The 14,603-nt window shown below is 37.9% G+C and overlaps 2 protein-coding genes across 2 annotated transcripts; one reads left to right on the forward strand and one right to left on the reverse strand.

Annotated features, from left to right (window-relative positions):
• Positions 1-182: 182 nt before the first annotated feature.
• Positions 183-1,592, reverse strand: ONS95_013277 (uncharacterized protein; the record flags this gene model as incomplete). The annotated part of the gene is made up of 2 exons (XM_058506919.1): positions 183-1,258; positions 1,310-1,592. The coding sequence occupies 2 exons, from the start codon at positions 1,590-1,592 to the stop codon at positions 183-185; spliced, it is 1,359 nt and encodes a 452-aa protein (XP_058357649.1).
• Positions 1,593-1,832: 240 nt separating this feature from the next.
• ONS95_013278 (uncharacterized protein) lies at positions 1,833-3,988 on the forward strand. Its single transcript, XM_058506920.1, has 2 exons — positions 1,833-3,038; positions 3,103-3,988. Exons 1-2 carry the CDS (start codon positions 2,635-2,637, stop codon positions 3,845-3,847), a joined length of 1,149 nt encoding a protein of 382 aa, XP_058357650.1. The 5' UTR covers positions 1,833-2,634; the 3' UTR covers positions 3,848-3,988.
• Positions 3,989-14,603: the final 10,615 nt, after the last annotated feature.

The following is a 14,603-nucleotide window of genomic DNA, read 5'->3' on the forward strand; positions in this document are numbered from 1 at the left end:
AGATTTGTCATCGATGCGCCTTGTTTGAGTACAGGTTCTTTAGCCTCAGTGGTTATTCACTGGTGCTAGACAGTTTACGCCATACGCCACAGCAGATTCGGTTACATGAGAAAGGAACTGTCGACTGAAAGCTATCCGAAGGAAGCCCACTGTGCTTTGACCAGATTCGTTTTTTTATTACACTATATATTCTCATCCCACGGGACCCATATTTGGTCGCCATAGTTCCTCATACACTTCACCTTCTCCGGCGGCTTCATTGCCCATTCTATTTTCTCATCCGTACTTTCTGGCTTTCCTGCCCAATCCGACACATGGCCCTTCAGGGCCTTAATCTTCATAGCCGCCTCGTCCGAGTACTCTATATTCACAGTTGGAACTACAGCAATCCTGCCAAAGCCCTGATGCCACATATCCTTACAAAACAGTTTTGGCTCCCCCTGATAACACTCATTCTTTTTCGAGTGCCGGAACTGCACCTTTTTTAGCACTTTCCCCGAGAAAGCCGTAGCGCCATTCCAACAAGAGAACACCTGAAATGGTTGATGACTGTTGAGTTTTTGCCGGGATGCATCGTCGTTCCAGAAGAGGTTCCAGGCTGAGTTCCAGTTTCCGTCTTCTGGGATGTTGAAGAATGAGTCGCCTGTCATGCCTCGCGCTATCCAGACATCGTAGAAAGTGGGATCCTGTCCAACATATGTCCAATCCATTCCGCAAGTCATGTCTGCCGCTTGGTAAATGCGCTGATGAAGCAATTCCAAAATATCCTCTGAGCAAATAGCAACATCGTTGAAAAATATAACCGTAGTATCGGCGATACTTGACGAAGTGACTAGGGGCTCAACAGCGAGATTCCTTAACTGCGCCAGTTTCTCTATTCGTTCCCCTTGCGATGTATCGAGAGGACTTGACACGAAATGATACGTTGCGCCTGTCTTCTCAATAGCATTCCGCAACAGCTTCAGTATCTCGAACGTTCCATCATTCGAATGGCCTTCCACAACCGACAGTGAGCACCGCTCAGGCCCAAGGAAGTTCATGGTCTCCACGATCGACCCGAGAAGGCGGGGCAGTAGCTTCGCGCTTTCATGAAGGTCGAGCGCGAAGAAGTATTTTTGGTCTGTATCGGAATATCCGAGATATCCATACCGAGCCGAGTTTATCTGTCGGCATTCGAGCCGTGGAAACGTTGTGTCGCTCGAGTTCATTATCGCTTGAATATAGGCGGGTGCCGCAGCCAGGAGCGTTGCGTTTCCATCTTCATTTCTGTCAGTGCCTGTCCTATAATTTGTAATCCCAGGTAACGTACCTTTGGCGGATGCGGTGGTTATCCTATCGTCTGGAAAGACTCGGTGCTGAGAGAGAGACGGAGTTCCTGAGACATGGGAGAGCCCAAAGCATATTGATAAAGTAATGGTAATTATAACGACAGCTTGAGTCACTTTGCTGAGCGGCCGTGGAAAAGATACATGAATCATACTGCAAAGGAAATGGGGAAGCACTGGCACAATCGCCCGAAGGTGATTGAGGTTGCTTAAACACAGAACAAAGCAGAGATGGACAGGAGACTCGAGGATCTCGACTCTGCGCATGTAGGTTTAGCCGCCACTTTGCTTACCTTGGTGGCAGGCAGATATTTCCAGTTATCAACATGGGTTTGCATAATGACAAGGCCCTGTGGCCAGTAATCGTCCCATGTTAGGCGCTATCATTTGCGTCCCCAGCCACTATTATGGGGTGTCAGCGGCGTCTCCCGCGCCTGGTGTCCGCGGTGGAGTAATGGTTCATTGAAAGTGCGCCAGCACCTCTCGCTAATTGAACTAAACCACTTGCTTTCAACGTCTTTCCAACATTCTTGCTTCAGTAGGTACTTCTTGTTGAACTCTTCCCATGTACTCATAGGACGGTTTCATGAAAATTAGTGTGGTGTCTTGAGACAGAAAACACGGCAACCTGTCCAGCGTTGGCCACACCCCTGAACGTTGGTTTCTCCTGCACACCCTACCTTATTCGCTAGAATCAGACGTCTCCGCACCCGACAAGCTGGATCCGAGGACAAATTCGTACATCTGAGGCAAGAGAGTCTGCAATTGAGATTGCCTTCCCTATATCGGGCTCGCCCCGAGCTGCCATCCGCTTGCCGTTGGTCCGTTGACCTTGTCGATCTCCCTGCGCCAATAACCATGGGGAGAGGCAGATGCAGAGGTAAGAACAGGAGCCAGGCACCAAAGTTGAGGAAGATAGAGGCGTGCTTGCGCGCCTACGTTGACATCTTCTGTTTCAAAACCCCTGAATCCTTGATTGTGAAATGTACCTTCTCCTGTGTGTGGTCGAGACACACATGCGAAACAAGATGAAGGCAATACCATCTGCCAAGTGTTGGTAGAGGTGTAAACATGCCATCTTGATTTCGAGCAAGCGCTTGTAGATGCATACACAGCCTAACCAAACGGCGGCTACACGCTGGAAAGTAGCTAAAAAGGCAGGCGGGCGTATCTTTCCCAACCGTCTCTTACAGCCTGCTTTATTTAGTAATCTTACATTCGTTTCTGTACTCGGCGCTTTTGTTTCTGCTGTCCATCCTTCTTTTTGCTATTTCTGAGCATGTCCTGACACAAAATAAACCTTGAAATCATGAAGGAGTCTTTGTTCCTCCTGATCTTCCTCGAACTGACTTCGAGTATTGTCTCTGCATGGCCACAATCTCGACATGAACTTTTGAAGAAAGCAGGCACGAATTCTGTACTTCAGGCGGATCTGCGTCTGCCAACGTCCAACTCGTCATTTTTTGATCTCAGAGCGAGACAGGATATCGATCAGTCCACCTGTGGCTTCCTTGACGGAGACATCAATTCGCCTCGAACAGCAGGACCTGGGTTCAACTGTCGTTTCGATACTGCTAATGGCTTGTGGGGTTTCTGTCCGACCACAGTGATCAACGCGAAAGACTGTGGACTAGCTGGAAATTGCGTGGATTCTCATTCCTGCAAGTCAGGTTGTGGTGTCACTGGTACTCCTGGAATAACGACGTTTTCGTGGTTTGTAACCATTTCTGGTTCCGGGATATCGGAGCTTGCCTTGCTAATATGTGTGATTTTGCAGCACTGAGCCGGGAGCAGGATTCTGCTCGAGCGTTTTATTGACAGCGGGTGCGGATCTAGTCTTCTCATATATCGCTTGTGGGCCACTCGCTATTACGCAGACTTTGTTGGCACTGCCAACTCCAGCGACATCAACAACGAGCAAGAGCACGTCTAAGACGGCTGCGGTAGCCTCAAAACCGTCGCCATCTGCTTCCTCGACCACTCAGTCCATAATCTCGAGCTCATCTCAGGCCCCAACAACGAGTCCTGCAACGTTGAAACCGTTAAATTCCCTATCAGCATCTGGCTCGGGCTCGCCGTCAATAACTTCTTCTTCATCGTCCTCATCATCATCTGCTGAGCTCCTAGGCTCTACGAGCTCCGCTGCATCAGGTTCAACAACAGCATCCGATGATACACCAGATGCAGCTGGATCGAACAATCTTGGAGTGATCATTGGAGGAATCGTCGGCGGTCTAGCTGTGATATGTGCATTTGTGTTGGGGATACTTTATCTGTGGAGACGTCGAAGAAACCAGAACAATGATTCTGTTTCCAACAATAAAAGGAACACATGGTGGAAGACTGGATATAGGACTACAGATATGCAGACCGGTGGTCTCCATGAGAAAGACGCTGAAGTGCCCGTAAGGTACGAGTCAGGGGGAGACGGCATCTTTGAGAAACCTGGAAGTGTGCCTAATGTAGTAGGAAGAGAGAAGGGAGAGCATCGACGATATACTGCGTACGAGCTTCCGAGTTAGGCAGAATGGTTGTCTGTACTGAAGATTCATGCGAGGACACATGTGGTGGCGCCTGAATACAGAATGTCTGGACAGAAGCTGGCAAATCAAATGGCAAAGAAATCAAAAGTGACCAGCTTAGGAGCTCTTATTTGACAGAGTTTGCAGAAAACAAAACTCGTGAACAAAGCATATTGCATTGTGATACAACGAGCCCACAGACTTGCTAGGTAAACTTTCCAGACCACTTTCTGTAAGGTAAGATTCGCAAGGCGAACAGCACACTGAACAGCATGTGGCGATGAAGTCCATACCAATGGTACACAGGAAAGCGGAAACAGTGAGTGATGTGATATTCTAAGGCCATGGAAATCAGTATCAGATAGATAGGTTGATATGCATATCATAATCGATACTAACGCATAGACTAAAGCATAACGCCATGGACATCAATACTCGAGGCGAAAGCGGAAACAGGAATACCTCGGTGGGTACCAAAGGTATTGTAGGTAGTAGGTACCTTAGGTACCTACCTTACCTAGACTTGCAGAAAAACGTGACCTCAAAAGTCACATGGAGATTGGGCACATCTGCCCACTGGGCAGTCTCAAACGCCCGTACAAATCTTGGCAATCCAATGCACATCACTCGAAAAATCTGGGAATATCCCGACAAGTACCTAAGGGCCCGTTTGGATCGGAAGTGACACTTTGTGTTACTTCCTGAAGTGATAACGCACGGTCTAGCTATATCGGATTTCTAAGCGAGATACAGAAGTGATGCTAAGATTTAAGCTCCCTACTAAAATTAGGTAGAGAAAAAAATAAAGAAGCTGTTGTTATTATTAAGAGCTGTATCTAGGTATAATTATTAATAAACTACCTTAATTCAAGTACCTTAGCTACCTCCTATACTACTAAAGAGAGCTCTACTTACTAATCCTTCGGGAGAAGCTAGTACTATAGTACGAACACATGTACCTAATACAGAATAGAAAAGGTAAGATATCGATTTAATAGTATTATAACTTATCTAAGTAACAGTTAATAGAGCCTTCTTAGAGAGAGGCTTTAAAGACTTAGTATTTACAGCTATTAGGAAGTTATTCGAGCCTCTATTAAAGCTTTAAATCTGCCGGTCGAAATAGAGCTATCTAAAGAAGGCCTATAGGGAGGTAAAAACACTCTGAGAGCTCTCCGGCTTTAGATAGGATAATTGCTTATATGTTCCGACTATAAGGCTAGAAGTCTAGAAGCAAATTTCTACAGTATTAGTAAGCTTTTATAAGTTATTATAATATCTAACTATAATAGGTTCATCCTAAGAAGCTACGTTAGCAGATAGAACCTTTCCCTTAGTTCGATAACCTTTTGAAAATTACAGGAGATAGCTTATTAGTTAGTAAATACAGCTTTTATAGAGGCTATAGAGACTTTATAGATAATATTAATAGAGAGTTAGATATATAAAATAAGAGTAATATATACTTAGATCTGCGAACCTAGCGATTAGATTCAGTATCCACTAATCCTTAAGATACCTCTTAAGCTACGCCTTAAGCCGCAGACTCTTAAGAGGCTCCTAAAGCTTCAGAATCAACGAATATCGTAGCTCCTATAACACTAACACTTATAATAGTATAAAAGCGCTATATCGACTCGCTAGCTCTATTACTTCGTAACACTAAGAAACTGAAAACAAGTAGCCTTAGTATAATAGACAGAATAGGAGAGGCTATTACTTAAATAGCTAAAGTAATAGCGTTATCTTTAAGCCTTAATATAGAGAATACTATTCCGAAAGAGATAGTAGAATCGTCGATTCTTAGCTAGGCAATTGTAAAAGTATAAGAGGAAGTATACCTTATAAAGGAGGGAATATTTCATTTTATTACTATTTTTAAGACTATTAATAATACTGCTTGAACGTATCTTACTTTAAAGGTAAGTAAGCTTCGTATCAAGTAGCTAGAGCATAAGTATCACGGACTACCTAGGAGCCTAAGGATTCCCAGATAAGAGGGGCTAGGAGACTATAAGCTTAGGGAGATACCTGCTCCTAGAAGAAGTCTTCTAAAAGGTAAGAGCTCCTAAGAAAGGCTCTTCTCCTAGGATTCTATAAGTACTATAGTAGCTATATATATTATATAATCTAAGTACTATAATTAAGGGCGCAGGTCCTAGTAACTAATATCACGTAATAGATCCCTAGATCCCCGGATCTTATAGTAAGAGAAAGGATCTAAGGATCTATAGATCTATACTAAAAGGATCTATAAGAATAAGGGTTTTATATAAGACTAGTATATCTACTATTAGATAGGAGCTTTATACTTAACTTTAAATAGTATTCTAATACTTAGTAACTATCTTCTTATCTATATAATATACCTACCTCTTAATTATTAGAGATTAACTATAGCCTTCTGTATTTATAATAAGTAAATACTAGACTATTACACTTTAAGTACTTTCTTATTAGAGGTACTAACTCACGAAGATAATATATCCTCTATTAAAGGATTATTATCGAATAATAACCCGGCTCTAGCTAAGGTCTTTAACGTAAAGAATATACCTAAGATCGCTACCTCAGATCTCTATAGTAGAGATCGATCTAAGCTTAGAGCGTACCTTATATAAGTAAAGCTCTATACAGGCTTTAATAATTACTAGTTCGCTATAGATACAGATAAAGTCCTTTAGGCTTCGTCCTTTCTCTAAGGATCTACTTTTAACTAGATTAAAACCTTTCTCTTAGATTATATTTAAAACTAAACTAAGGATAGAAGGGTCTCTATAGTAATAACTAAGGAATCCTAAAGGATCTTTATAACTTTCGAAGGTTTCGAATATAGGATTAACCGCGTCTTTAGTGATATTAATTAGAACTATACTACTAAGTGAAATATCTAGAACCTGAAGTAAGTCGGGTTAGTAATTACGTATACTACCGCTTTCTAGTAATTCGCTAATTAGACTAGCTAGAATAATAATACCCTTCGGGTATAGTACTATAAGAGGTTAAAGGACAGAGTGAAAGATAAGATAGTAAGATCAGACGTGCTTACTAGTTTATAAGAACTTATTAAGATAGCTATTAAGATTAATAACTAAAATTACAAGAGAGCACTTAAGAAAAAAGACTAATACTACTCTAGAATATATATATACTAAAGGAGAGAGGGTAATAATAAGAAACTATTCTACTCTTAGGAAATAGATGTAAAGGTAGTAGTAACCACTTCTTTACTATACCTGATTAGGAAGAGTCTAGAGCTCGGCAAAGCTCGGTAAGACTCGGTGGAGCTCGGTTAACTCTGAAGGGGTTTACCGACAGTTACTCACTTAGTTATACGTGAAGGGAAATAGCTCTACGCTACTACAGGAGTTTACGTCAAGTTTTACGTTAAATATAATTAGTCCTAATCGGGAATAGCCCGGGGAATTTATCTATATAGGCTCGAGCGCCCTCCACGGAATCGAGGGCTCCTTAGCTTGATATTCGCGCTAATAGAGAGGTTATCACCTAATCCGTGGTTATTTCGCTTATATGCTAGCTAACGCTAAACTATACTATTATATTATATTAAGCTTAAATCATACTACTAGTGACGGCGTAATAATATCCTAATAACTTATACTTATCACCCTAAGCGAGCCTTTGTTTTTCAACCCTTATCGTTACTACCTTACCGGCGCTACACACTTAGTTATACGACAATAGACAACTTATATGAAGTTATAAGACTACGCTTAGCCTAGCGTTATTTAAAAGCTAGAATCGCCTAGCTTTACTATTAGTTAGAATTGCGAGGCTAGCTAAAAGCAGATAAGTGCTTGTTATTACCTAACACTCTTATATCAACCCTAAACGTCTAACTAGGTCACGGGACTTAGCTATACAATCCGACCATTAAGCGTCGTGCTAGTCGTCAAGAACACTCCCAACTCGGACTAGCGTCTTATTCGCTATTAGCTATTACGAGAGCTAATATCCCTCTTAGAAACGTTATTACATTACGACGGCGAATAAGAGCTACTTCAGAGAGCTAAGCGAGCCTACTAGCGTGCTCCTAGCAGCAGTAGAAAAGACCGTTTTTATAGCCCCTATTCTTTAATACGCGCAGCTCCCTGAAAGAACTAATTAAATCCTTAAGTTTGAATATATATTTAACTTATACATGTAAAACACTAAAAAGAGTTATTTTAGTACTTATTACAACAGTTATTATTCTGTAATAGGACAAGATACGCTAGTACGTAACGTAAAGGTTACTATTCTACGTTATAATAATAAAAAGAGCTTTTATTAGGCTTATACGCTAAAGGGGTCGTTTATATAATCGACTTACCCTTTAAAAACCCTATATTATCACTTAATAATATCTCAGTTAAACGTTAATCGATTTCCGCGATTTTAGCAGCTAATTAATAGTACGAACTATAAGTTCTTAATATAATACTCGGGGTAGTCGTAATAATAGCTCTCTGAGTAGAAATACGACTTCTACAGAAAATCAAGACGAATCGAACTAATTAAGAGTTAATAACGAAGCTAAGTTATTCTCCTTAGTTTAAGGTACCTCTACTAGAGTACAAATACCTAGCGCTAGTAATATAGACTAATTAGAAGTAGAAGAAGCTTCTATAGCTAGACCTAGGTCTCGCTTATAATAAAGAGATTTAGCTAATAAGAGTCTAGTAGACTAAATCGCTGAACTACGTAGTATAATACAAGAGTAAGCTAAAGAGAATCGCTTATTATAGCGAGAACTATAAGAGCTAAAAAGCTCTAACTCTAACCCTAATCAGGTAAGAGATAAAAGCCCCTTAAGGTATATTTGTAAAAATACACTTAGAACAAATATTATAGAACATACTAGGGGTAGGTAAAGAGATAAGGAAAAAACGCCTATAACGCGTATTATAACTCTATCGCCTAATCGACTAATTAGAGAAGCAAACGCTACGACTCGCTTTACAACTTAAATTTAAAGAGAGCTTCCTAGAGCGTCTTTACCTCTAATTTCCCCTGTAAATTCCTCTTTTATTAGAGATATAATTAGAGCTACTATCGTAAGGGCCCCTAATAGGTTTCCTAGATATAACGATAAGCGGCGTAAAACCGGAAAAATACATGATCTGAAGCTACTTATAGATAGCGTAGACCTTATATTTAAGTAATAGGAATTATCAATTATTTCTAAGCTAAAAGTAAATTAGAACTACTTTAATAATAAGTTTACTCGTATAACCTATATATATAATATAACGGAGGGTAAAGTATAAGAAGCCTTATTTATAAGGCATAATACATATAGCGGGGATCCTTATACGTACTATACGGAATTAATAGTCGATTTACGTAAGATCTTTGTTATAAAGCAAATATCAACGTATAAAGCCGAATATGATAGCTTACATATATCGTCTACTAACGATTTTAGCGATTTTAAAGCTAAATTCCTACGCCTTACTAATAAGGCTAAAAAGCCTAAGGATTACTTAAAAGACTACTTCTATATAAAGTTATATCCTGATCTTAGAGCTACTATAAAACCTGTAGTAAACTTTATCAACGGATTCGACGAGTTTTGTTAAGCTGCGCTAAAATCGCACGAATAAGAGAGGCTAATAGCTAATTAAAGAAGAAAAGAGTCTGTTATTATAACTAGCGGCTCTAAAACCTCTGGATCGGCTCGTAGAGAGTAAAGAATATAGAATCGTTATAATAATAATTATGTAAAAAAGACCACCGAAAAAACTATAGCTATTATAGCTATAAAGCCTAATCAGGAAGTACGCTATTATAAGTGTAATAAGGTAGGGTATTTATCACCTTAATGCCCTAAGCCTAAATCAGGTAATCTTAAAGAGCTAGATTAAGAGGAAGTTGATAAAATCAGCTAATTAGAGAGTAAAGCTGATTTAAAAGAAGAGGCTTAAAATAAGACCCTCTTTTAGGCGAATATAGTAACGTAGTAGATCTAACTAACTTAAACCTATTAACGCTAATAAGCAGTTCACACTTTACCTACCCTTGTCGCTTTAGTAAAAACGGATATTCTATCTAATTACGCTCTTTAATCGATACAGGTGCTAATAGCTTCGCCTTCCTAAATAAGCCTTTTACTAAGAAATTACAATATCTCTTTAGCTTTACACCTCAACGGTTATTACAGCCTATTATAATAAAAGGCTACGACGGAATCGCTAATAATTAGATTACGTCTTATCTCTCTCTCTCTTTTATAATTAATAAGCGTAGAATAGTTAATATACCTTTCTTTTTACTAGAATTAGGTAATTATAACCTTATTCTAAGCCGCATTTAGTTAGAGTACTTTAAAGTATTACTAGATATAGCAGGAAAAGCCTTAATTTAGCCTAGCGAGCTTCCTAAGAGCGTTAGACCTTTTTATAAGGAAATATTAATTAGATAAGAGTAACTTAAAAAGAAGCTAATCAATAAAAATTATTAAGATAACGTTAATCGATATCTAGAGGCTTAAGAGGCTAAAGAGCTTAAGCTAGTACCTATCGCTATAAGCGAGAAAAGGAAGCGAAAAGCGAATTGCTCTAAATTAGTAGCTAAAAATTCGTTTAAAAGCGAGCTACGTGAATAGCTTAAAACTATAGAAAGAGAGTTATTAGGATTTTCTAGTTCTAGCTCTTATAAACTAGTTACCTTATATTATAATCCACCTACCCTACTAAAATCGAGAAATCCTACTAGCTCTTCTCTAGATATTTTTACTATTAGCGCTACTGCTTTTAGTCGAATAATAAATAGAGATAAAGGGAAGAGAACTAAGCTATTTACAACTAGCTTATACGAAATTAATCAGCTAATAGCTGAGCTTTCCCCTGAGGATCGAAGTGAAATAACAGTGAAAGTACCTGAGTTTTTAAAAGACTTATATAATACTTTTAGTAAACAAGAGTCTAATAAGCTACCTCCGTATAGATACTACGATTATAAGATAGTTCTTAATAAACCTTATGACTTAAAATACAGTCCTTTATATAATATATCACAGGAGGAGCTAGTCCTAACTAAGGAGTACTTAGAGGATAATTTATATAAAGGCTTTATAGAGCTTTCGAACGCTCCCTTTGCTTCGCCGGTCTTATTCGTTAAAAAACTAGGGGGTAGCCTACGCTTTTATATCGATTTTAGGAAGCTAAACGAGATTACGCGAAAAGATCGCTACCTGATTCCTTTAATCGATAAGACGCTAGCTCGTATTAGTAAAGCTAAGATATTTACGAAGCTAGATATTTAATAAGCTTTCTATCGAATTAGAATAGACTCTGATAGCGAGGAGCTAACTATATTTAGAACGTATTACGGAGTATATAAGTGTAAAGTGCTACCTTTTAGTCTTATAAATAGACCTGCTACTTTTCAAAGGCATATAAATAATATCTTATTAGACTATTTATACGATTTTTGTACTACCTACCTTAACGATATTCTTATATATTCCGAAAATATCAACGAGCACGAAGATCACGTGCGAAAAGTTATTAAAAGGCTAAGAGACGCCGGCTTATAAATCGACGTTAAAAAGAGCGAGTTTTTAGTTATATAAACTAAATACTTAGGCTTTATAATTATAACTAAAGGAATAGAAGTTGATTAAGATAAAATCTCTATAATAAGAGATTAGAAAGACCCTAGCTCGGTACGCGGAATATAAAGCTTTTTAAGCTTCTATAACTTCTATCGACGATTTATAGCGGATTATAGTAAAATCGCTAAGCCGCTTATTAATCTTACGAAAAAGGAAGTATAGTTTAAGTTCGATAATAGCTATAAAGATACGTTCGAGAAGCTTAAAAAAAGCCTAATTACAGTACTTATACTATGTTACTACGACCCGTAATTAGAGACTATAATCGAAACCGATACTAGTAACAGCGTAATAGCAGGGATATTATCTTAAAAACACTTAGACAGCGAATTTTACCTTATAGTATTCTACTCTAAGACTATAGCTCCTACTAAGTATAATTACAAGATATATAATAAAGAGTTATTAGTGATTATAAAATCGCTTAAAAACTGGAGATCCGACCTAGAGCGTACTTACTAGTGTATAAAGATCTATACTAATTATAAGGCGCTAGAGTATTTTATAATAACTAAAGCTCTAACTAGTAGATAAGCGCGTTAAGCTAAAGCGCTAGCTGATTATTACTTTATTATTAGCTATTATAGAGGTTCCGAAAACACTAAAGCCGATATTCTTATAAGGGACGAAAGTAATACTAAAAATTAAGACACTATAAAAGTAAAGTATCATCTGAAATCGTTATTATAACCTGATTAAGTGGAAGAGGCTATAAAAGAGGATTTATAGCTAGCTTCTATAAGTACTATTATAGACGACTCCTACTTCGTCGATAGGCTTTTAAGAGCTAATAGATAAGAAAAGTCCTATAAGCCTCTAAGGATAGAAGTAAAAGAAAAGCCTAATAGTAACTTCTCGCTTAAAAACAAGCTATTATTATATAAAGGAAGATTATTAGTCCCTGATATTACTAATTTACGATATCAGCTAATTAAAGAGGCTTACTATCAGATCTCTACAGCTTACCCCGGTAGAGATAAGACCTATTAGCTTATAAAAGCTCGATATTATTAGTCTAATATACTAGTCGATATCACTAACTACGTTAATAGGTACTACGATTATCAAAGGACTAAAAAATCGACAGATAAAACGCCGGGGTTATTATAACCTTTACTGATTCCTAAGAAGCCTTAGCGCGATATTAGTATAGATTTTACGAAGCTACTAAAGAATCGATACAGCTATAACTACGTAATAGTAGTTATAGACTGTTTTATAAAGCAATCGATTTCTATTACTTATAATAGACGAATAAACGCTAAGCAGATAGCTGCGTTATTTATAAAATACATCTATTAATACTACGGCGCCCCTAATACGATTATAAGCGATAGAGGCTCTTAATTCGTTTCTAAATATTAGTAAGAACTATATCGCTTATTAGGAACTAAATTAAAGCTTTCTATAGCGTATTACTTATAAACTGATAGTTAAACAGAGAACTATAATCGCTACTTAAAACAGTAACTATAAGTATTCTTAAATCACTATTAAGATAACTAGTCTAAAATACTACTCTTATTAGACTACGCGCAGTTAATATTACCGCACACTAGCCTAGGATAGCTAAGTCCATTTAAAGTACTTAACAGCTATAAGCCTAAGATATCTTTTAATTAGGAGTAATTATCTAGTGAAGCTGCTAATAATATTAGAAAAAACAATATAGCTGCTATAACTAGATCTAAGACTCTATTAAAGTCCTTAAATTTAGACGCTAGTAATAACGCTAGCTTAAATAATTATTAAGTGTTAAGGTCGATTACTTAATACTTAAGCGAGGAATATTAAGGTAAATAAGTATCTAGACCAGATTCTACGCTAAGTGGGACTAGTTATACGCCGGTGCGAGAGCTAAAGGGTAGCTCTACTATATAAAAGGGTAACTGAAGTATAAGGGAATATAGCTCTACGCTATATAATAGGAGCGATATTAGGTTACCGGATTCTACCTAGATATTAATTCCATACTAAAACACGGTAATTCCCGTGTTAATTCCAGGATCCGGATCTAACGACGAACCTCGCTTAGCTCTACTACTATTCGACGCTAATACGTAGTATACTAAAGATAATAACATAGTTATATAATATAAACACACTTAAAAGAGTGACGTAATAAATACCTTACGGCGTATATATAATATAATAGAGCGTGCGAAGGTGTATATAAGTAAAGCGTAGGCCTCTTAAAGAGAGTATACAAATCGTTCGAGATAATACATCGATTTTACTATAGGAGATCACGTGTAGTTATATACGGAAAACCTTAAGTTAATATAGCCCTTAAAGAAGCTAGACTTTGTTAAGTGAGGTCCTTATAAGGTTATACGATAAGTAAGCTACGCCTATAAGTTAGAATTACCTCCTTCGATGAAAATCTACCTTATTATTAACCTCTCTCGATTATAGAAAGCGTATAAGTGAGCTGATAATGAATTAAATATTACTAACGCTATAGATAATATAGAATACAAAGAAGACGAATACGAGCTAGTTCGTATACTAGCTTATCGTTATTATAACGATATAATATAATATTAAGTAGAGTGGAGAGACTACCCCCCTGATAACATGTGGTATAACGTAAACAGCTTCGGTAATTCAGCTAAAGCTATATACGACTATTATAAAATTAATAGCGGGAGACCTCTTAGCTAATTAAAACTCGCCTTTAACGCTCTATTATAAAACGACGATTTTACTTTTATAAGTAACTATCTTATGAGCGAATTAGAAGCTAAGGATTAGCTAGAACAGCCTATTACAGCTATAACCCTAGTTAACGATTCTGAGTCGACTAATATTAAAGAACTAGAGCCTAGATTCCCTGCTCTAGAGCTTACGCTGTAATAAGCTTTAGAAGCTAGCGAATTAGCTTCTTTATTACTGGCGTATTTACTTTACCTCGCTAAGCCTATAGCTCGATTCTTCGCTAAGCTAGATAGTGTAGCGAACCCCTTTTATTAGGTATTTAATGAAAAGCTCCTAACGCTAGACGCTTATAAGTCGAATTATAAGCTATAAGGCTTAAAGCCTGATAAGGAGCGTATTATAACCTATATACGAGCCTGGAACTGAAAACTTGTTAAAATCGCCTGTATTATAATACAGATAGAGAAGGCTTAGCGAAAG

Source organism: Cadophora gregata (assembly GCF_030347475.1).
Source record: "Cadophora gregata isolate MNR1 chromosome Unknown scaffold_7, whole genome shotgun sequence".
Lineage (NCBI taxonomy): Eukaryota > Fungi > Ascomycota > Leotiomycetes > Helotiales > Ploettnerulaceae > Cadophora > Cadophora gregata.

What these genes read in the sequence shown, in the direction of transcription:
- ONS95_013278 (XM_058506920.1), top strand. Translation starts at nt 2,635, where the DNA reads ATGAAGGAGTCTTTGTTCCTCCTGATCTTCCTCGAACTGACTTCGAGT. An exon ending in GGAATAACGACGTTTTCGTG is followed by an intron (nt 3,039 to 3,102) that starts GTTTGTAACCAT and finishes GTGATTTTGCAG; the next exon opens with CACTGAGCCGGGAGCAGGAT.